The following is a 19,878-nucleotide window of genomic DNA, read 5'->3' as shown; positions in this document are numbered from 1 at the left end:
CAATGAGATGACATAATAAGTGACAGTTGTGCCAGGGGCTCCATCCAGCGTTCCTAGAGTGCCAGGCAGGCACGGACAGTGTTAATACCTCGGCTCCCGGGCTGCATGGAGGGGAGAGGAGTGACGAGGGAGGTGTGACACCAGCGCTGGGGATGAATGGGGAATGCAGCAGACATGGCACAGCCCTTTCCAGCCGCCGTTCAATGACAGCAGCCGGTCCGCCGGGCACGCTCCGCCGCTAACTGCCGACCGTCTTGCATCCGGCGCCGGGCGCTGAGGGTTCTATGAATGATGCTGAGCGCCGCCTCCTCCTCCTCTTCTAGCGCGGCTTGTGGCTCCTGCAGGGATGGTATGTGCGTCACGACACGTCAGCCCCAGCATCTTCCCCCCGCTCTGGTCCACACTCAGCCCCTTCCATGTAGCGGGGAGACGGAGGAGAACGCACGGAGCTGCCCGGGGTGTATGGACACCATGCCCACCCACCGCCACCTGCTGCCCCGCAACTTCAGCTGCACCGCCGTGCTGTACGGGGAGAGCCCGGAGACCCCGGAGGACGACGATGTCCCCGACGGGGAGGAAGAGGTGGAGAAGAACAAAGAGCCCAGCAAACCCGTCCCTCCCCGGGGCAGGGAGGTCAACATCGTGCCGCAGAGTCCCACCGCACGCCGGAGAGCCAAGTCCCTGCCCACCCCTGCAGAGCGGAGGCACCTGGAGGTTGCGCCCCCGAGGAAGAAGGAGGTGAGGTTCGCCGACTCTTTGGGACTGGAGCTGACCTCGGTGCGGCATTTCAGTAACGCGGAGATGCCCCGCGTTCCCTACCACGTGCTTGCGGGGCTGCGCTGCAGGGAGGCGTGCCCCGCAGGGGCTGAACTCAGCACGCTTCTGTTCCGCTCCTACCCTGGCTCCGCCCACCTGGAGCCCCTCTTCACGAACCCAGTCAGCAGATCGGATTTCCTAGATGTGGTCAAACAGCGCAGGGTATGCCTGGAGACTCTGCACACAGACCCCTTCAGCATCAGTGGAGACCTGAGGGTGCTGAACCTGTCTTATGAGAAGGAGGTTATGGTCAGGTTCACCGTGGACTCCTGGAAGACCTCCAGTGAGGTGTCCGCGGGCTACCAGCGGGGGTGTAGCGATAGGTATACAGACCGCTTCTCCTTTAAGCTGCTTTGCCCAATGCTGTTGAATAAAGAAGGGTTGCTGGAATTCGCTATCCGTTACCGGGTGTGCGGGGCCGAATATTGGGACAACAACGACGGCGATAATTACAAGGTGAAAAGTCACAGAGCCACTATATCTCCGCCCAAGGAGTATGACAACGCTTGGATCCACTTCATTTAGCAGTGCGCAGAGCAGAGGAAGGCTTACCATCGACTAGCCTTCAGATTAGTGTCCCATGTACCACGGGCCTCCGGGAAGGAGCCTCCCGTCACGTGTGAGGTCAACGAGGAGGATACGAAGGATCCAATGAACTGTTCTACTGTAATAATTAGTCTAGAGAAACAAGGCATTCATTCTTGAAAATAGGAAGCTACATTATTTATGCGCAACAAGTGGAGTCCTAGACTCGGTACGGCCACCAGGCCCGTGGCGAAGTATAGGACCAAGAGATAGTTTTGGGTGTCAAGGTCATAAATGCAATATATTTTTGAAGGAGACTATTTTTGAAATGCCACATTGCCTTTTTCGAGAGGAGAGTATAATGGCGGGCAACCATGGCTCAGGGGGGTGTATAGGAAAGAACGATTTTTATTTGTGGCAACTCACATAACGACTTTGTACAGAAGGACACGTTCGTCTCCGTTGTCTGTAATGGTCAAACGTGACCAAATTCTTTGTTGGGTGTCCACCATCCTCAGCAGGTCTGGATCATCTTCAATCCAACAAATGCTCTACCAAGGAAACCTGCCTACTTCTCTACTTTTCTCTGGTTTTCTGAAAAAGCTTTCTTAAAGGACTCTTCGGTGTTCATTTCCGGTGTTGATGTCTCACAATGTGTATTAAGTTACTTTCTTCAGGTGTTCCTTCTCAACGAGGATCTGAAGCAGCCATTTTCTGGGTTTCCCCCCCGATATCCTGCTTGTCAACCACTATTGCACTAACACGTGTTACCAAGGCATGACAATTAGTGTGTTGTGCTTGAGGAATATGAATGGTTCTTGTTGATTCTCATGCACTTCATGCCTTACCCCACTAAATGGCTGCTTTTACTGCGTGTAGCAGTTTATTAAGGGTCAGTCCAAACAAAACCGATTTTTGATTTTTTTTTGGTAGATGGTGGGTTTGCGGGCTTATCGGCATTTACAAGTGACACCAGGGGTGACTACTCTTTACCTTCGATCTCTGGCCACCCAACTGGTATGACCAAGAAGGGTTCACAACGCTTGTTATTTATTTTTTTTATGTATTATTTTGAGAATGCAGCGAAGGAAGTGAGACTTCACAACAAAAAAGGGCAAATGCAGGATTTCTCAGAGACAAAATGAGCCAGTGGATGACTCACCCGTATCTATAAAATAGGTTTTGTATGGACTGACCCTCTAAGGCAGGGGTGGGCAACTGTGGCCCTCCAGCTGTTGGTGAACTACAAGTCCCATCATGCCTCTGACTTTGGGAGTCATGCTTGTAACTGTCAGTTTTGCAGTGCCTCATGGGACTTGTAGTTCCACAACAGCTGGAGGCCCACCCCTGCTCTAAGGGATTATCTGTTTTAACCATTATTTCCGTATTTGGTGCATGTTTCATGATTAGGTGCTCGTTGTTTCTTTTTGCCAAGGCACGTAACCATTTGTGTGCCTGTGAAAATGATTGCTTGGGTCAGCTTGTGCTTGGCTGAAACCTGACTGATAATATTGCCTTCGTGATTTACGTGTACTAGGTGTGTAAAGAACAGTGATGTGTCCATGGTAGCCAATTGTTGATGTGCTTTTATCAGTTTAGTGCTGCTTACAGTTGAAAGCTGGACTGTAATTGGCTGCAGCACCCCTGTTCTTTACACTTTCAGTAAGGGTCTTTCTTTTCTGTTAGGGGGTGCAAAGCAAGGATGATATACAAAGTGCGATGTCCTCAGATCCAGTTTATCCTTCACCGTCTTGACGAATCTAAGGCTGAGCATACACTATACAATCTGATTGTTCAAACCTCTTTACGGTGGTCATAGATACTAAGATTTTATCATCAAATCAGTGTGAGATTTGATCAAAATGATTGAATCAGCAACTAATTTAGGGCACGCATCGATTTATACTCAACTTATATCAGATTTGATCAAACTGAGTCGAACGCCCAGGTTGTAAAATGGTCCATTGTGTCTACTTTGATCGCTCAGATTATGAGATTTCAAGGTGAAAACAGAAATGCGATTGTTAATATATGATTGTATCGTGCAACTATCATTCCAAATGGACTTGCCTCTGTGTGTCATATTGACCAAATGGGTTTTTGACTATAGAACGATTATTCCTATTGTGAGAGATCGATCAGAAAATAAATTATCATTTATTGATCTACCTTCACCCTAAGTTTACACCTAAGCGTTTTCCTGCAGCGTTTTGCAGAAACTTAGTACAGTCCATGTAACATGATTTCCTATGGGACATGTTCACACCTAAGCGTTTTCTGCAGCGTTTTGCAGAAACTTAGTACAGTCCATGTAACATGATTTCCTATGGGACATGTTCACACGTAAGCGTTTTCTGCAGTGTTTTGCAGAAACGCAGTACAGTCCAAGTAACATGATTTCCTATGGGACATGTTCACACGTAAGCGTTTTCTGCAGTGTTTTGAAGAAGCGCAGTATAGTCCATGTAACATGATTTCCTATGGGACACGTTCACGCCTGTGCGTTTTCACCTGGTGCCAGGGCCCCTGTGTCCTTGCCCAAACTCAAAAAAGCCTATGAAAAAGGTACCAGGGACATCTCAAGGGGCCCCCTACTGACCCCGGGCCCTCGGGCAGTGCCCGATTTTCCAAATGGTCAGTCCGCCCCTGCCCAGTGCATTTTTTGGAAAGGGTCATGGACTTTTATGAACTCAAAAAGCTGCGTTTTTGTTCCTATAGACTTCAATGGAAATGCTGCAGAAAAGCATGTATTGCGCTTTTGATGCGTTTTGCATTTTAAATCTGCCTAGCAACAAGAAAAATAAAAAAAAATGAATCCCCCCCCCTGAAAAACGCATAAAAAAGTGTCAAAAATGCAATGCAGAAACGGCTCAAAGCAACCTGCATAGGTGTGCACCTAGCCTTAGATCTACCATCAACTGTGGGATGTCAGAGCCTGCCAATTGGATACATACTTATGCAGGCCATACATGGGTTGAATTCTGAACGAATTTTCTTTAGAAAATCCATCATTGATGCCATCATTGATTTCGAAATTCAACCAACCAAGCCTTTAGTTTCACTTCGTGTTGCTACAGAAAAGGATTTTCGTGGCCAAGAGTTTTCTTTTCTTTCCAGGTCACAACTCATGCTCATTTCTTTTTTCAATTACATTTCTTGCCTGATTCTTTCATCATTGATTCGAAATTCATTTGTTTTTCAAAAAATTTCCAACATGCCCGATCACTCAAGTTCGATGGTCATACAGAAATCGGCCATTTCTGTGACCCACCAATGGTGCGAATTTCCAATGAAAATTTTTAGAAAATAATTTTGAAAGAAAATTATTTTGAAATTTGACCCGTCTATGGCCGGCTTTAATGTTTTTTTTTTGGTTTGTCCTTTTATTACATAGTTTTGATATTTTGGATTGTACAATCAGATTGTTTAGTGTATGCAGTGCTGATACAGGTTCATGCAGTTCCCAGGGCAAGGATGTGGCATTGTGACTCCCCCAACCCTTCCTGTGCCCATTCTCTGACCTCTTGCTCCGGCTGCCCATGACTGGCATGAAGAGTGTATGGCACATGATTGGCCAATTGTTCGCTTTCTACCACGTGGCTCTTTCTCAGCCTATATCCGGCCTTCGGGGCACTATTCCTCCCAATAATATGGGGCACTATTCCTCCCACTGACACCAACAATGGGGCACTATTCCTTCCACTGACACCAATGATGGGGGACTATTCCTCCCACTGACAACAATGATAGGGCACTATTCCTCCCACTGACACCAATGATGGGGGACTATTCCTCCCACTGACAACAATGATAGGGCACTATTTCTCCCAATAATATGGGGCACTATTCCTTCCACTGACACCATCAATGGGACACTATTCCTCCCACTGACACCAACAATGGGATACTATTCCTTCCACTGACACCATCAATGGGACACTATTCCTCCCACTGACACCATCAATGGGACACTATTCCTCCGACTGACACCAACAATGGGACACTATTCTCCCAGTACTATGGGGCACTATTCCTCCCACTGACACCAACAATGGGGCACGTTTCCTCCCACTGACACCAACAATGGGGCACTATTCCTCCCAATAATATGGGGCACTGTTCCTTCCACTGACACCAACAATGGGACACTATTCCTCCCACTGACACCAACAATGGGACACTATTTCTCCCACTGACACCAACAATGGGGTACTATTCCTCCCACTGACACCAATAATGGGACACTATTCCTCCCACTGACACCAACAATGGGACACTATTTCTCCCACTGACACCAACAATGGGGTACTATTCCTCCCACTGACACCAACAATGGTGCAACATTCCTTTATAATAATGGGGTACTATTTCTCCCACTAATACCAATGATGGGGCACTACTCCTACTGGCTACAAATTTTGAGGCCACGTTTATTCTCATTGATGCTGGGCCCGGGACATTTTCTACCGCCACTGGCCACAATGTGGCCCCCCTACAGTCTGAAGGGCAGCAAACTGGCCCTTTATTTGAAAAGTTTGGAGAACCCTGAGCTAGAATGTAACGCCTTTCATGTCAGCTGGGGTAGAGAATGGGCTCGTTGGAGCACCATGTGACAGTAGCTGTCAGAGGAGACACGAATCCACGGCTTGATGGTTGCCAGACACCGATCTGGAGCATGCAGAGCCCAGGGTGGCTGCGCCCCTCCCCTGCGCACCCCTTGTCCCAGCATATGGCCAGCTTAAAATCCAAATGGTTGCTGTGGCCTAAAGCACTTTGCACCTCATCATTGCTTTTTGTTTTTTCTTCAGTAAGTCACTGTTCACAATTTAGACCTTTTGAGGAATTTCAGTGGGAAACGTTGTGCTTTACAGTTATTCTTGCGCAGTGGATCACACCTGCCTGAATCAAGCTGCGCTTTGTGTTATACTGGACAAAATCGAAGTATTTTCCTATACATTTATTTTTGTGCGTCTATAGTTGAGATTGTAAATGTCCTGAACACAAGTGATTCTCGTCTCTGCCGTGGAAGTGAGTGCAGAGCTGTGTTAAACAGGTCACTGCTGAATAATTTATGGATTCTGCACCGTACATGGCCATATGTAGGCTAGCTGATCTGTCTGCGGTTCCCCAAAAAGGGGCTTTATTTTTAGATCCGGAGGTCAGTGGAAGAAGACTGTTGACAGACGTGTATTATCTTCACCAACGCTCACATTCGTAGCACTGTACTTCCAGCTAGAGTGTGCCTGTGTCCACTTTGCACTGTTTAGTATGGGCTGTAGATCAGAATTATTGTCATACTGGTCTAAGTTCAGTAGTCTGCTAGCGTGATTAGGTGCCGCTGTCAAAATAAAAAGATGTATCATGTTTTAGGATTCAGATAATGAATGTATAGAAAACAAAATGCTTCTTTTGGGTGGAGTTGTTCAGACTTTAAAATCTAGACATGCTTAGGGACGTGCGGTGGTCACTCGTCAAAGTCTGTAATTACTGTATTAGGTTTAATAGCAGTGGGTTTAAGTATAATTAACATTTTTAAAGATTTGGATAGATTGTCGAGGGGTTAGAACCACTGGCAGGTGTTTATTGCTGTCTATGTCCCTATTAGGGCTCATTCACACTTGACTATATTTCTAACTCTTGCCAAACGCCCCTATAGCGTTTGACAGGCGTTAGACAGGTGTTTGGGATGCGTTTTTAACGCTCCTCAAACGCTCCCCAAATGCCCTGTGTGCAATTTTGAAGCGGTTGATAGGCATTTGCTAAGCGTTAAAACTGCACCACAAATGCCTATAATGAAGTTAAATGGTATTAACGCTCCGCAACCACGTCCCAACTGCACCGCAAATGCCTGCCAGGCGTTTGTGGAGTGGCACCATAGACTTGAATGGGAGGCTTCAACTCCTTCTGACTGGACACAAGGGGGTTTATTTACTAAAGCTGGAGAGTCCAAAATCAAACTCCCTTCTGCATAGAAACCAATCAGCTTCCAGGTTTCATTGCCAAAGCTTCATTGAACAAGCTGAGGTTAGAAGCTGATTGGTTTCTATGCAGAAGGGAGTCTGATTTTGGACTCTCCAGCTTTAGTGAATAAACCCCAAGGAGTCAGTTTGCTGTGACGCTAATGCTTCAGTGTGAACAGCACTTTGTGCAGCCATGTGCATAATTTTCATAGGCATTTGAGAAGCGTTAAAAACACTTCCCAAATGTCTGTCTGACGGCTGCTGACAAAGCTAGTGTGAACTGAGCCTTAGGGACAGTTCTCGCTGCCCAAGGCTAAGGCTCTGTTCACACCAGGGGCGGACTGACCATTTGGAAACTCAGGCACCGCCAGAGGGTCTGGTGTCAGTAGGGGGCCCCATGAGATGCCCCTGGTACCTTTTTCATAGGCTTTTTTGAGTCTGGGCAAGGACACAGGGGCCCCATGATCCCCTATTGCCCAGGGGCCCCATGAGTTGTCAGTCCGCCCCTGGTTCACACCAATGTGTTTTTTAGTGCTTTTTGCAGAAACGCACTACAGTCCATTTAACATGGATTCCTATGGAACATGTTCACATTGTGCTTTTTTTTGAGCTGCTGCGTTTTTGGAAAGGGTCGGGACTTTTTTAAAAGCAAAAAGCAGCGTTTTTGCTACAATGGAGTTCAATGGAGAATCTGCTGAAATGCGTGGTAGTGTGTTTTTGCCGCATTTTGCATTTTTATTCTGCCCAGCTAAAAAAAAAATCCGCTTTAAAAAAAAAAGTTAAAAAAACGTGGTAAAATGCATCAAAAGCGTGTAGAATAATGCAAAACAAACTGCAAAAAGCACTGCAAAATGGACAAAAAGCAAACTGCATAGGTGTGAACAGAGCCTGCGTTCACAAGGCCAAGTAGTAGTGGTGAGGTGCAGCCACCAGCAAGATTTATGCAGGCCATAGACGGGTCAAACATCGGCTGATTTTTCGAACGATAAACGAAAAATCGGTCGTTCGTTAAGCCGATGTTACCAGCGATTAAAAAAATCGGCCAAATAAATCATAACATTCACCCCATATAACAGCCAAACTTCTGTCCCTTGCAGGTCACGGCTCATGAGCAGATTTTGTATTGTTAAAACGATCAGCCAATTTGGCCATCATTGTCAGGAAAATTTTTCCAAATCGCCCGTGAATTTTCCAACATGACCGATAATCTCAAAGTGCAAAAAACCTGAAAAACGGCTGACCAATTAACCCACTAACAGTGCGAAAATCGGCCAATTGTTCTTTCAGCCGAAAAATTGGATGATTTTTGAACCGTCTATGGCCGGCATTAGTAGATTCTTACTGATGGTCATGAAGGCTGCCTATGTAATCTGTGTGTGAACAGCTGTGGCTGTCAGATTTTTACTCTGTACAAATCAGTGGCCGGCACCACTGCTGTCTGCATGTTCATCTGCTTGGTTACATGCGACTAGAACAGTGGTTCTCAACCTTCCTAATGCCGCGACCCTTTAATACAGTCCCTCATGTTGTGGTGACCCCCAACCATAAAATTATTTACCCAGTAATTATAATTCATGAGTGTCGTTTTACCTCCAATACTGCTGCTTTCAACACAGTAGCTGCTTTCAACACAGTAGCTGCTTTCTACACAGCAGCTGCTTTCTACACAGTAGCTGCTCTTTACACATCGGAAATATGTGTTTTCTGATGGTCTTAGGGGACCCCTGTGAAAGGGTCGTTCGACCCCCAAAGGGGTCGCAACCCACAGGTTGAGAACCACTGGACTAGAGCCTCTGACCGACCTTAGTGCAGCCCTGTGTGCGTCAAGGGTCAGTGTTTTTGCAGGGTTGTGGCTGCACACCCATTGACTGCATGTAATCAGAGCATTGCTGCATCCACACGTGGCATTTAGCCACCTCTGAACACAGCAAGCAATCCGCAGACACGCGCCTGTGTGAATGTAGCCTCACTTTCCTAATCGCCATTGTCACCGGGAATACAAATTGGAGTAAGTCCAAACTTTTGAGTTGAACAGAAACAGAGAAGAAATCTCCCAATGGGGAGAACAGTCTATGGGCTCGTTTACACTTGAAGGGGGGCAGTAAAATCCTGCGTTCTAACCATGTTTTTACCACCCCTCAACCACTCCCTCTTTAGCTGGGAAGGCAGCAGACAGGTGAGGGGGGGGTAATTACATACCGCGGCCACAATGCCTCCTCACCACCTTTCAAATGGAGCTATCCGAATGTGGATTGCTCTTCAGAGAGCAAAGCAAGTGTAAATGAGGCCTAAGAGGGAATATCCCTCCCATTGTAAAGGTATTTTTTTACTTCCTATTGAGTCTGCGGGAAAGGAAGTGAAGGGAAATCTCCCCAATGGGACAATAAAAAAGAAACAGTGGTTTTGCCTCTATCCGAATGTGGATTGCTTTTCAGAGAGCAAAGCAAGTGTAAATGAGGCCTAAGAGGGAATATCCCTCCCATTGTAAAAGTATTTTTTCACTTCCTATTGAGTCTGCGGGAAAGGAAGTGAAGGGAAATCTCCCCAATGGAGAAAATAAAAAAAGAAACAGTGGTTTTGCCTCTCCGCTATGCAGAATGAAAAGAAAAAAAGTTTAGGCTTTAGATACAATAATATATATCAAATGCTTTTGTGTTGTGTAATGTAGCAAGCAATGAGGCACAAATGCTCAAAAGTAAAAAAAAAATGTAAATAAGTGATTGAATGTTTGAGGTTACAACATAATGACGGAAGATGGTGTAATCGGTAAATCTTCTTAGGTCTAGTTTACACAGGCTTCAGCTTGTAATGTCATTGTGTACAGCAAGCAGATACAAAAGCTTTCAGCAGGCTTGGCAGATCTCTCTCTGCTTCTGAAAATGCTAGTTGCCTGGCTCTGTGTCTTCAGTATGTCAAATCACTGGCCACAAACACTTTTGCAGGACTTTACATTTACTCACACCTACCTGATCCACATACTTCCACTGGGTCAATGACTTGGTAATTGCTGAAACCAGAGGATCAGTATAACAGCCAGGTTGTTAGCATTTTATGAAGCGCTAATGGCACTCCAGTCATTCTCTTTTGACAGGTTTTCTCCCAGACTGGGAATGCTGAGCCTGGATCTTAATGGGAGTGATAGGTGCCAACTAATGCAGGCCATACATGGTTCAAATTCCGAACGATTTTTCGTCCAAAAATCGGAAACGTTGTTCGCTCGGTAATCCGTTGGTGCCATCACTGATTTCGAATATCGGCCGACCAAGTCATAAAGTTCACCCCATATAACAGGCAAAACTTCTGTTCCTTCCAGGTCACGGCTCATGTGCATATTCTTTTCGGAAAAATGATCGTATGATTTTACCATCATTGAGTTGAAAATCAGTCATTTTTCACGAATTTTCCAACATGCCCAATCACCAAAGAGCCACAAAAGTGCCATTGACTCACTAACAGAGCGAAAATCGGCCAATTATTCTTAGGTCCAATTTCCAATTTCGACCCATGTATGGCTGGCCTTAGCCCTGGTTCACATATACACGGCCGTGCGGGACGCGTTTTGCGGTGGCACGAGTGCCCATTCATTTGAATGTACTTCCGTGCCCTATGACACTGAAAAGGGGAGGAACCACGAAAATCGGCCGGTGCCATTGACCCACTAACAGCGAAAATCGGCCGATTATTCTTTCGGATGAAAAATCGATCAAATTTCGACCCATGTATGGCCAGCTTTAGACAAGTGATTGGCTGAATTTAGCAAGCTGAAGCCTGTGTGATCTCTGTATTAGGGCCCATTCACACCAGGACATTATAGTAACGCAGGTTACAGGCATTGGTGAGACGATATTCAACCTGGGTACACATATATGCGGTGCGGTATATCGCACATGATTTGCACAGGAACCGCACCACATTCATGTGCAAATCACATGTGATTTGTGTGCAGTGCGATTGGAGCTGTACATTTTGTATGGCTCTAATCACACCACACCAAAAAGGTGCAGGACCCTTTTTTGGGCCCGCCTTAGAACGGATGGCATGGATATTCACACCTATGCGATCCGATTCTGCACATCGCGCCACATTTTGCAGTCCGCTTTCGGGGTGTTGTTAACTTAACATACACACCCGCGGCGGTTCGCATGAACGACGTGCGACTTTGATGCGGTGTGGAATTCGCTCTGAAAACGCTGCAAATTCCGCACCTCATCAGTGTGAACCAGGGCTGATTGTGAATGGCACCCCAACGCAGCTCAATGCAGCACCATCTACCCTGCACAACATTTTGTGCATTTTAAATGGGCTGTTTAATCCAGGGCCCACCATCACGACAACACACATTGCGGCACAATGCGTTCTGATGTAAATGGGCCTTAGTATTTCCCTTTATCTTCTGTGTCAATGGACTTCAATAGACAAACGCAATGTACTTTTGACATCAGCGTAAGAGGCTTTTGAGATCATTCAGAATTCATTACCGGTGGAGCTGAGCTGCTTTTGTATTTCTATAGACTTTTATAGCAAGAAAATTAGTTTAGGCGCAAACCAAAGCCTGTGTGCACTGGCCTTTACTGTTCTTTATTGCGTTTACCTTCAGGGGCAAGGTTAGATGAGCCATTATGCTCGCTGCGTAATCCGAAGCTGCGTGCACCCCTCTGAAATAGACTGCATTTTTTTAGGGATGAAGACATAACTAGTGTTTGGTTTGTAAAGCGTGCATTAAATAATTTTCCTGATGTTCCCATTTTCCTCTTGTCTGATCCGCAGCAATACACATCGCCCTGCAGGCCACCATCTGCCGCACGGTTATCTGCTGCCACAGACATTGTCTTGAGCGACAATGCTGACAGCTGAGCTGTTCCAGGGCCGTTCTGCTTCCCTTTGTACACCAACATACGAATCTGCACGTACACAGGCTCTAGGAGACGTACGTAATGTTACACACTTCGCCTTTATTGGCTGCCCGGAAATTCCCCGTTCTTACTGGAGCTGCAGGATATAGCCTGGCTTTAACTCCTCTTCTTCAGAAAATTCTTTCCTAATCTCGACCATCTTTGGCAGGCATGCCTTTAATGTGGGCGTAGTTGTATATTGGCATCTGTCGCGTGATCTGCGTTTATTGAAGGATAACGTCGTCCTTTTTGGAGGTTTTTGGCAGAAATAATAGATTGGTAAAGCACAAAGTGTATTGGTACTAGGTATCAGACAAGAAGCGATTATCTCCTGCTGCTTGTCGTGTTCTCCTAAATACTCGTCTTTTTCTATAGTAAATTAAAGGATCGGTTCATCCAAATCTGATTTTAGCTGTGGTTTGACTCATCTTCTGAGGGTCTTGCAGTGACTACAGCAAGAAGATTCCCCCCCCTCCTTCCCAGATGAGTTTTCAATCATCTCAACCTTCCATAGAGTCCCTAGAGTCTTCAACTGGTGCGGTTTTTGGAAAGGGTCAGGGACTTTTATGAACGCAAAAAGTTGCATTTTTGTTTCTATAGACTTCAATGGAAATGCTGAAGAAAAATGGATTGCGTTTTTGATGCTGTGTATTTTCTGGAAAGGGTCAGGTCGGTGTGTTTTTTGGAAAGGGTCAGGGACTTTTATGAACGCAAAAAGTTGCGTTTTTGTTTCTATAGACTTCAATGGAAATGCTGAAGAAAAAGAATGGATTGCGTTTTTGATGCGTTTTGCATTTTAAATCTGCCTAGCAACAAGAAAAATAAAAAAAAAATGAATCCCCCCCTGCAAAACGCATAAAAAAGTGTCAAAAACGCAATGCAGAAATGCTCAAACGCAACCTGCATAGGTGTGCACCTAGCCTTAGATCTACCATCAATTGTGGGATGTCAGAGCCTGCCAGTTGGATACATTACATAGAGTCCCTAGAGTCTTCACCCGGTGCTTTTTTTGGAAAGGGTCAGGGACTTTTATGAACGCAAAAAGTTGCGTTTTTGTTTCTATAGACTTCAATGGAAATGCTGAAGAAAAGCATGGATTGCGTTTTTGATGCGTTTTGCATTTTAAATCTGCCTAGCAACAAGAAAAATAAAAAAAAAAATGATCCCCCCCCCCCCTGCAAAACGCATAAAAAAGTGTCAAAAACACAATGCAGAAATGCTCAAATGCAACCTGCATAGGTGTGCACCTAGCCTTAGATCTACCATCAACTGTGGGATGTCAGAGCCTGCCAGTTGGATACATACTTATGCAGGCCATACATGGTTCGAATTCCGAACGATTTTTCGACCGAAAATTGAAAATGTCTTTCGCTCGGTAATCCGATGGTGCCATCAATGATTTCGAAAATTGGCCAAACAAGTCATCAAGTTCACCCCATATAATAGGCAAAACTTCTGTTCCTTCCAGGTCACGGCTCATGTGCATATTTTTTTCGGAACAACGGTCGTACAATTTGACCATCATTGAGTTGAAAATTGGTCGTTTTTCACAAATTTTCCAATATGCCCGATCACCCAAGAGGGGAGAAACCATGAAAATCATCCGGTGCCATTGACCCACTGACAGAGCGAAAATCAGCCAATTATTCTTAGGTCCGATTTTCAGGCGGATATTCTTTTTGGAAAAAACAATCGTACGATTTGGCCATCATTGAGTTGAAACTGAGTCGTTTTTCATGAATTTTCCAACTTGCCCGATCACCGAAAAGGGGAGAAACCTTGAAAATCGGCCGGTGCCATTGTCCCACTGACAGAGCGAAAATCAGCCGATTATTCTTAGGTCTGATTTTCAGGCTGATATTCTTTTTGGAAAAATGATTGTACAATTTGACCATCATTGAGTTGAAACTCTTTTGTTTTTCACAAATTTTCCAACATGCCCGATCACCCAAAAAGGGAGAAACCACGAAAATCGCCGGTGCCATTGACCCACCGACAGAGCGAAAATTGGCCTATTATTCTTAGGTCCGATTTTCAGACGAAAAATCGGTCGACTTTCGACCCATGTATGGCCAGCCTTAGCCCTGGTTCACATATATGCGGCCATGCGGGCCGCTTTTTGCGTGGGCACGAGAGCTCGTTCATTTGAATGGACTCCCGTGCCTCGTGACACGCAGGGAAGAAGTCCCCTCACTTCTTCTGAAAATGCAGCTCACACAGGATCCTCAGTTCCCAGTACGGTTGCGTTTTCCAGTGCGGGCGGAGTGCCATTAGAAGTAATAACACCCACCCGCGAGTCCGCATTTCTCTGTGCGGGTGGTGTGGCTGCATGGATTTTCATGCGGATCCGCAGCGGCACCACCCGCACAGATGTGAACCCAGCCTTACAGTGAGAGTTTGTCTACACTGAGCTCTCCTTGGCTGTCATGGTGATCCAATGACTTCAGCATTCTCAAAGTCACTGACTCAGAACAAGTCTGTGTGAGTTGAGACCTTACTTTGACTTTTTTGATCTCCATTGTTGTTCAGGGCCATTGACTCAAAGTATTGAAGCCAAATCCAGGGAACTAGCATTTTTAGAAGGAAGCCATAAATGTAGCCATTCTATATCGATCAGGTTTCCTTTAAAAATCTTGCTGAATAAATGTAAGCAAAGTGACATGTTTTATTATCTACTCTGTAAGTACTGGGTAGATAATACCCCGTAGCTGAGGGTTTAAATACTAGGGACTGCTGCTGCTTACAAATGGGCAGGTCTGAATGATTCCTGCTGCAAGTCAAGGTCACTAAAAGACTGTATGGGCATAGAAACCTGAGAATTGATGGTACTTCCAATTCCCTTAGAAGATAACATTTTCATATTAATGACGCCATTGATCTACACCTATGATGATATAATATTTGCTTTTGGACTGTCATTCAAATTGCTTCTTACCATCCTTTCACCTTAAGAGGTCCTTCAGATGCAGATATTCTGGAACACAGGAAAAGCTTTAGTCCTGTAGATAACAATTGTGCTAACAAGATGTGTATACCGTCTCCTTGTTCAAAGATGACAGTCTTTGTAATTAAATTTAATTTGAATTGAATTTCCTCTACCTGATGGATTTTGGTGGAAGGGGTGAGAGAGTCCAATCTGTTAATTTTATTCACCCTTGCCTATTTCTATGATCCACCATTCTGCTCCTACTTGTTGTGTGGGATCTCTACAAGACCCCTCAGACCTCTATGAGTCCTCTTATATCTCTACAAGACCTTTCAGACCTCTATGAGACCTCATGAATATCTACAAGACCTTTCAGACCTCTATGAGACCTCATAGATGTCTACAAGACCTTTCAGACCTCTATGAGACCTCTTAGATCTCTACAAGACCTTTCAGACCTCAATGAGACCTCATAGATGTCTACAAGACCTTTCAGACCTCTATGAGACCTCTTAGATCTCTACAAGACCTTTCAGACCTCTATGAGACCTCTTAGATCTCTACAAGACCTTTCACACCTCTTTGAGACCTCTTAGATCTCTACAAGACCTTTCAGACCTCTGTGAGACCTCTTAGATATCTACAAGACCTCTCGGAAACCTGTGAGCTATCTCAGATCTCTGTGAGCCTACTTAGACCTCTCAGACTTCTTGAGACCTTTTGGATCTCTATGATATGTCTCAGACCTCTGTGAATCCCGTTAGATTTCTGTGAGACTTTTTAGGCTACTTTGAGGCCTCCCAGATTTTGTATGAGACCTCTTTGACCTCTATGAGACCTCTCTTACCTCTTTGAGAGCTCTTGGATCTCTAAGAGACCTCTCACTGCTCTATGAGACCTCTTGGAACTCTATGAGACCTCTCAAATGTCTATGAATCCTCTCAGACCTCTATGAGACATTTTAGACTACTATGAGACCTCTCAGACTTCTATGAGACCTCTTCAACTTTTATGAGACCTTTCACACAGCCAGGCAAACATTACTGAAGGAGGTTTAGAAATAAAAGTATACTGCAAAGCACTTTCAAAAAGTAAGCAAGAAACACTGGGTGAATCATCCTCTCCAAGGTCAATCCATTAGACATCTTCTTAACCACTTATGATCCAGGCTTTGTTGTTAGTGGTTTTTATGCTCTGGGCACATCTAATTAACATGCAACAAGGGAGCGAGTGCTCATTCCTTAGTATTCCATCCTGTTGCTTAGTTGTTTAGCTGTTTGTGGCTTTTTATTTTAAATACGTTTCCCAGGAGCTAAGCCTCTTCCGGACTTCGGAAGGTCATCCTTTGATCACCAAAGTGTAACTGATTTACAGATGCCACTTCTAGATATTGATTGGTAACACAGGTGTGGGTAGAAAACTGACAGTGTGACATTGATGTAGCACCAGGGTTTTTTTGGTTTAATTTGGCTGCAGTTTTTTTTTTGTGGTTTAAAAGAAACAATGGTGTTTATATTTTATTATTGAAAGAATTATTTTGCGGTTTTTTTGATTAGCTGATTTTTCTGTAGTTTTTTTTGTGAAAATGATGCATGGAATGAAATGTCTTCATAATTAATTTTTTTCTCTGGGAAATGAAATGTTGATTCCGATTTTTTTTTTAAAATGTGGACCCCATATGTATGGATTCCATTTGGTATAGGGTATTTTTGTTCTAAGCAGGCCTGAAAGTACGCAGGCTTTGAAAAAAAAAAGTAAAATGTAATAGCCAACAATTACCACTCAATATTCAATTTTCCTAATTCTAAACTTCTCTTATTTGTTCTCTTTTAGGCCTGTTTTACACTAGTGTTGCCCTTCGAAGAGCAATCCGTGTTGGATCGACCTTCAGAGGGCATTTGACAGGTGGTGAGAATGTGGTATAATGCCAACACCGCCTGTTTAACCCCTTAAACCCTGCTCCAGCATGCCACAACTGCCTGCATTGTACACAGTTGCAGGGCGCCCCCACTCAGTCGTGCCCATTGAACGAGACAGTGAGGATCATTTTTGCCACCCCACAATGCAAAACATTGCAGCCATGGCATATGTACAACTGCACTTTTTACCACCCCCAATTGCAAGTAGCAAGGCCTTAGACTGTTGAATATTCAGCTGAAAGCCTTTTTTATAATTCTGGTCTATAATTGCAAAAAAATAGTTGTTGATCCTGTCATAAATCCAATGAGCTGTTAATATCCTGTGCACTCTGTCACCTCTGCATTAGAATCTCAAGCAGTATGAACCACAGAACACCTTTCCTTTTTGTTATTGAGATGAGAAGATGGACAGGTGTTCTGTAGTCCTAACATACTTCCTGTCCTAGGGAACAATGCTGCTTTTCCATAGATACAGCACTGTTAGTGATTGTTCTGTCCCTGGGCTGGGATAGACGTGTTATTGGCAGGATCACAAAGTAAAAATAATGTAACAAAGCTGAAAAAGGAAACTAGTATCTAAGAAAATGTAAGGTGCAATGTATATATATATATATATATATATATATACTTTTTTGTCCTTGGATTAGACCCACTAATATTTAAAGAATATTGTACTGGAACTATGAATCAATTACAAATCTAATATAAACTGAAAAGTAGGGCTGTGGATACAGGGGTACCACCAGTCCTCCTGTAGGGGGCCCAGGCCAGCAGAGGGGCCCAGGGTGAATCAGATGTATGCAGGAAGGTTGATCGGAACAGCGGAGGGGAGATTACTGGAACCAATCACCTGTATGGCTCTTTCTGCAGCAGCTGACTTCTTCTCCTCTCCCTCCTGTCAGCTTTAAGCTGCTGCAGAGGGGGGCCATACAGGGGTTCAGTTCCAGTAATTGTCCCACATCACCCTCCTTGCGCACCATACAATTCCCCCTGCTGCCCAGGCCCTCCTGTGTGCCCCCACAGTGCTGCCAGCTTCCCTCCTTTCCTTTCCTTTCCACCGGCAGCTGCAGGCACTAGGACAATAGGATCCTTCAGGATGGAGAGTGGGGAAAGATTCCAGTAAATACGTCCCATTTACCAGACCCTTCCTTTCCTGAATGAACACAGTGAGAGATCAGTACCGATCACTTGCTGCATTCATTCATAATTGCAGTATAGTAAGCTGTGGGGGTTTTTGTGCGGGGGTTGTCAGGTTGGCTGTATGGGGCCCCGTGGTTTCTAACAGCAGCCCTGCTGAAAAGTGAACTACAGCATAGTCTGGGTCACTGTGCATTTTTTAAATGTTCTAAATCTTTGTCTACAATGTTACTGTACAAGTCTCAACAAGCTTAATAACTCTTTGATTAGGCTTTCTCGGATTTGTCCTTATATTGCTGCAGGCTTATGACTTACAACAACTTTACTACAGTATAAAGAAAACCCATCATGGAAATATAGGTGGCTATTGCTGACCTCCTCCTGAAAATGCTAGTTGTCTGGCTGTTATAAATAAATTATTGTGCTGCGCTCCCTAAAAACAAAAACAGCATGTGCATATATATCAATTTTCAGAAACATGCAATAACCCTCTTAATTGTGTTCCACTAAAAATCCACCCATGCAGCAAAAACATCCCAATATAATACACAAAAAATCCTCATAGAAAATCACCCATGCATCAAAAAACATCCCAGTATAATAAACAAAAGTCCTCTTTCCCATAAATCAGCGTCAATCAAATGGATTAATTCCAGGTTTCCAAGTTCCTTATAGCAACACTGCTGCTCTATTATGCGCTCACCTCAATTCATAGCCTATCAGGCTAATAAACGCAGTTTATCCCACATGAGGATGAAGGATCCCTTGGATGACCACCACCTTCTTTGGATCTCTCCACACTTCAGTGTTCCTGATTAACCACCTGGACACTTAATCCTCTTCTATGGACATACGGATAAATGGATATAATATGCCTCTTCCACCCCTCCTGGGGAATGAACCTCCTAAAGATTACTCCAGCAATCTCCACATCTATGGTAATAAAGGGAAACAAAGAATAGTGCTTTATCCTTTTAAAACACTTTATTGCAAAACTAAGTTTGCCACACTCACATTGTAACAGATAAAAACAAGCCCATCAGTAAAAATAGCCATCAGTGTGTATCACACTCTCTCTCAGTACTCGCCGTATCACAGCAAAGCCGATCGAACGCGGTGACGTCAGAGCCCCTCCCCTACGCGTTACTCCTCCGGCCACGTGGCTTCATCAGGGGGAATTAAAAAAAAATTTGGCTGTTATGCTGAACTTTAACAGCTTTAGCACTTTCTGAGTCTCCAACCTGGAACAAGCATGCAAAAAATCAGTAGTGCTTATCAGCACACTTGGTTAGCCAAGTATTGAATCCAGAGGACCAAAATGACTGCCAGGCAGCAAGCATTTTTAGATGCAGACATCAGCAATGGTATGTCATGACATGTCTCTATTTATGTTATTATTTTTCCAAAAGAGTGTCAGGATGTCGAGCTCCAGACATACCTGTCATCTAGGCCTTATTGGCAATGAATGTGTGCAACATGTCACATCGCCTGACAACGGAAAAACATTATTTGTATTTCAAAGACTATTAACTCTACCTGTCAACTCCTCTTGGTGTTCTAATAATCTATATTTGATGAATGTTTGAATTAGGCTAAGCTATTTTTATCTCCGTCCTTCCTGTGTTAACATAACCCAAGAATTTACAGCTAATGAAACCTGGTTTGCTTATTAGTTTTCAAAATAACTTTTGCAAGTTAGATTG

General features: G+C 44.4%; 1 protein-coding gene across 1 annotated transcript; it reads left to right on the top strand.

The window, feature by feature from the left end:
• The first annotated feature begins 234 nt into the window (after nt 1-234).
• LOC149452059 (protein phosphatase 1 regulatory subunit 3E-like) lies at nt 235-7,293 on the top strand. Its single transcript, XM_089689780.1, has one exon. It carries the CDS (start codon nt 289-291, stop codon nt 1,339-1,341), a length of 1,053 nt encoding a protein of 350 aa, XP_089545906.1. The 5' UTR covers nt 235-288; the 3' UTR covers nt 1,342-7,293.
• Nucleotides 7,294-19,878: the final 12,585 nt, after the last annotated feature.

This window comes from Staurois parvus, unplaced genomic scaffold (assembly GCF_062004578.1).
Source record: "Staurois parvus isolate SC_StPar_1 unplaced genomic scaffold, SC_StPar_1.0 ptg000498l, whole genome shotgun sequence".
In the NCBI taxonomy this organism is placed as follows: domain Eukaryota; kingdom Metazoa; phylum Chordata; class Amphibia; order Anura; family Ranidae; genus Staurois; species Staurois parvus.
Note: the sequence above shows the minus strand (reverse complement) of the source record. Positions and strands in the feature narration are given on the sequence as shown.

Excerpts from the sequence above, each read along its gene's own strand:
- LOC149452059 (XM_089689780.1), top strand. The coding sequence starts at position 289 with ATGATGCTGAGCGCCGCCTCCTCCTCCTCTTCTAGCGCGGCTTGTGGC.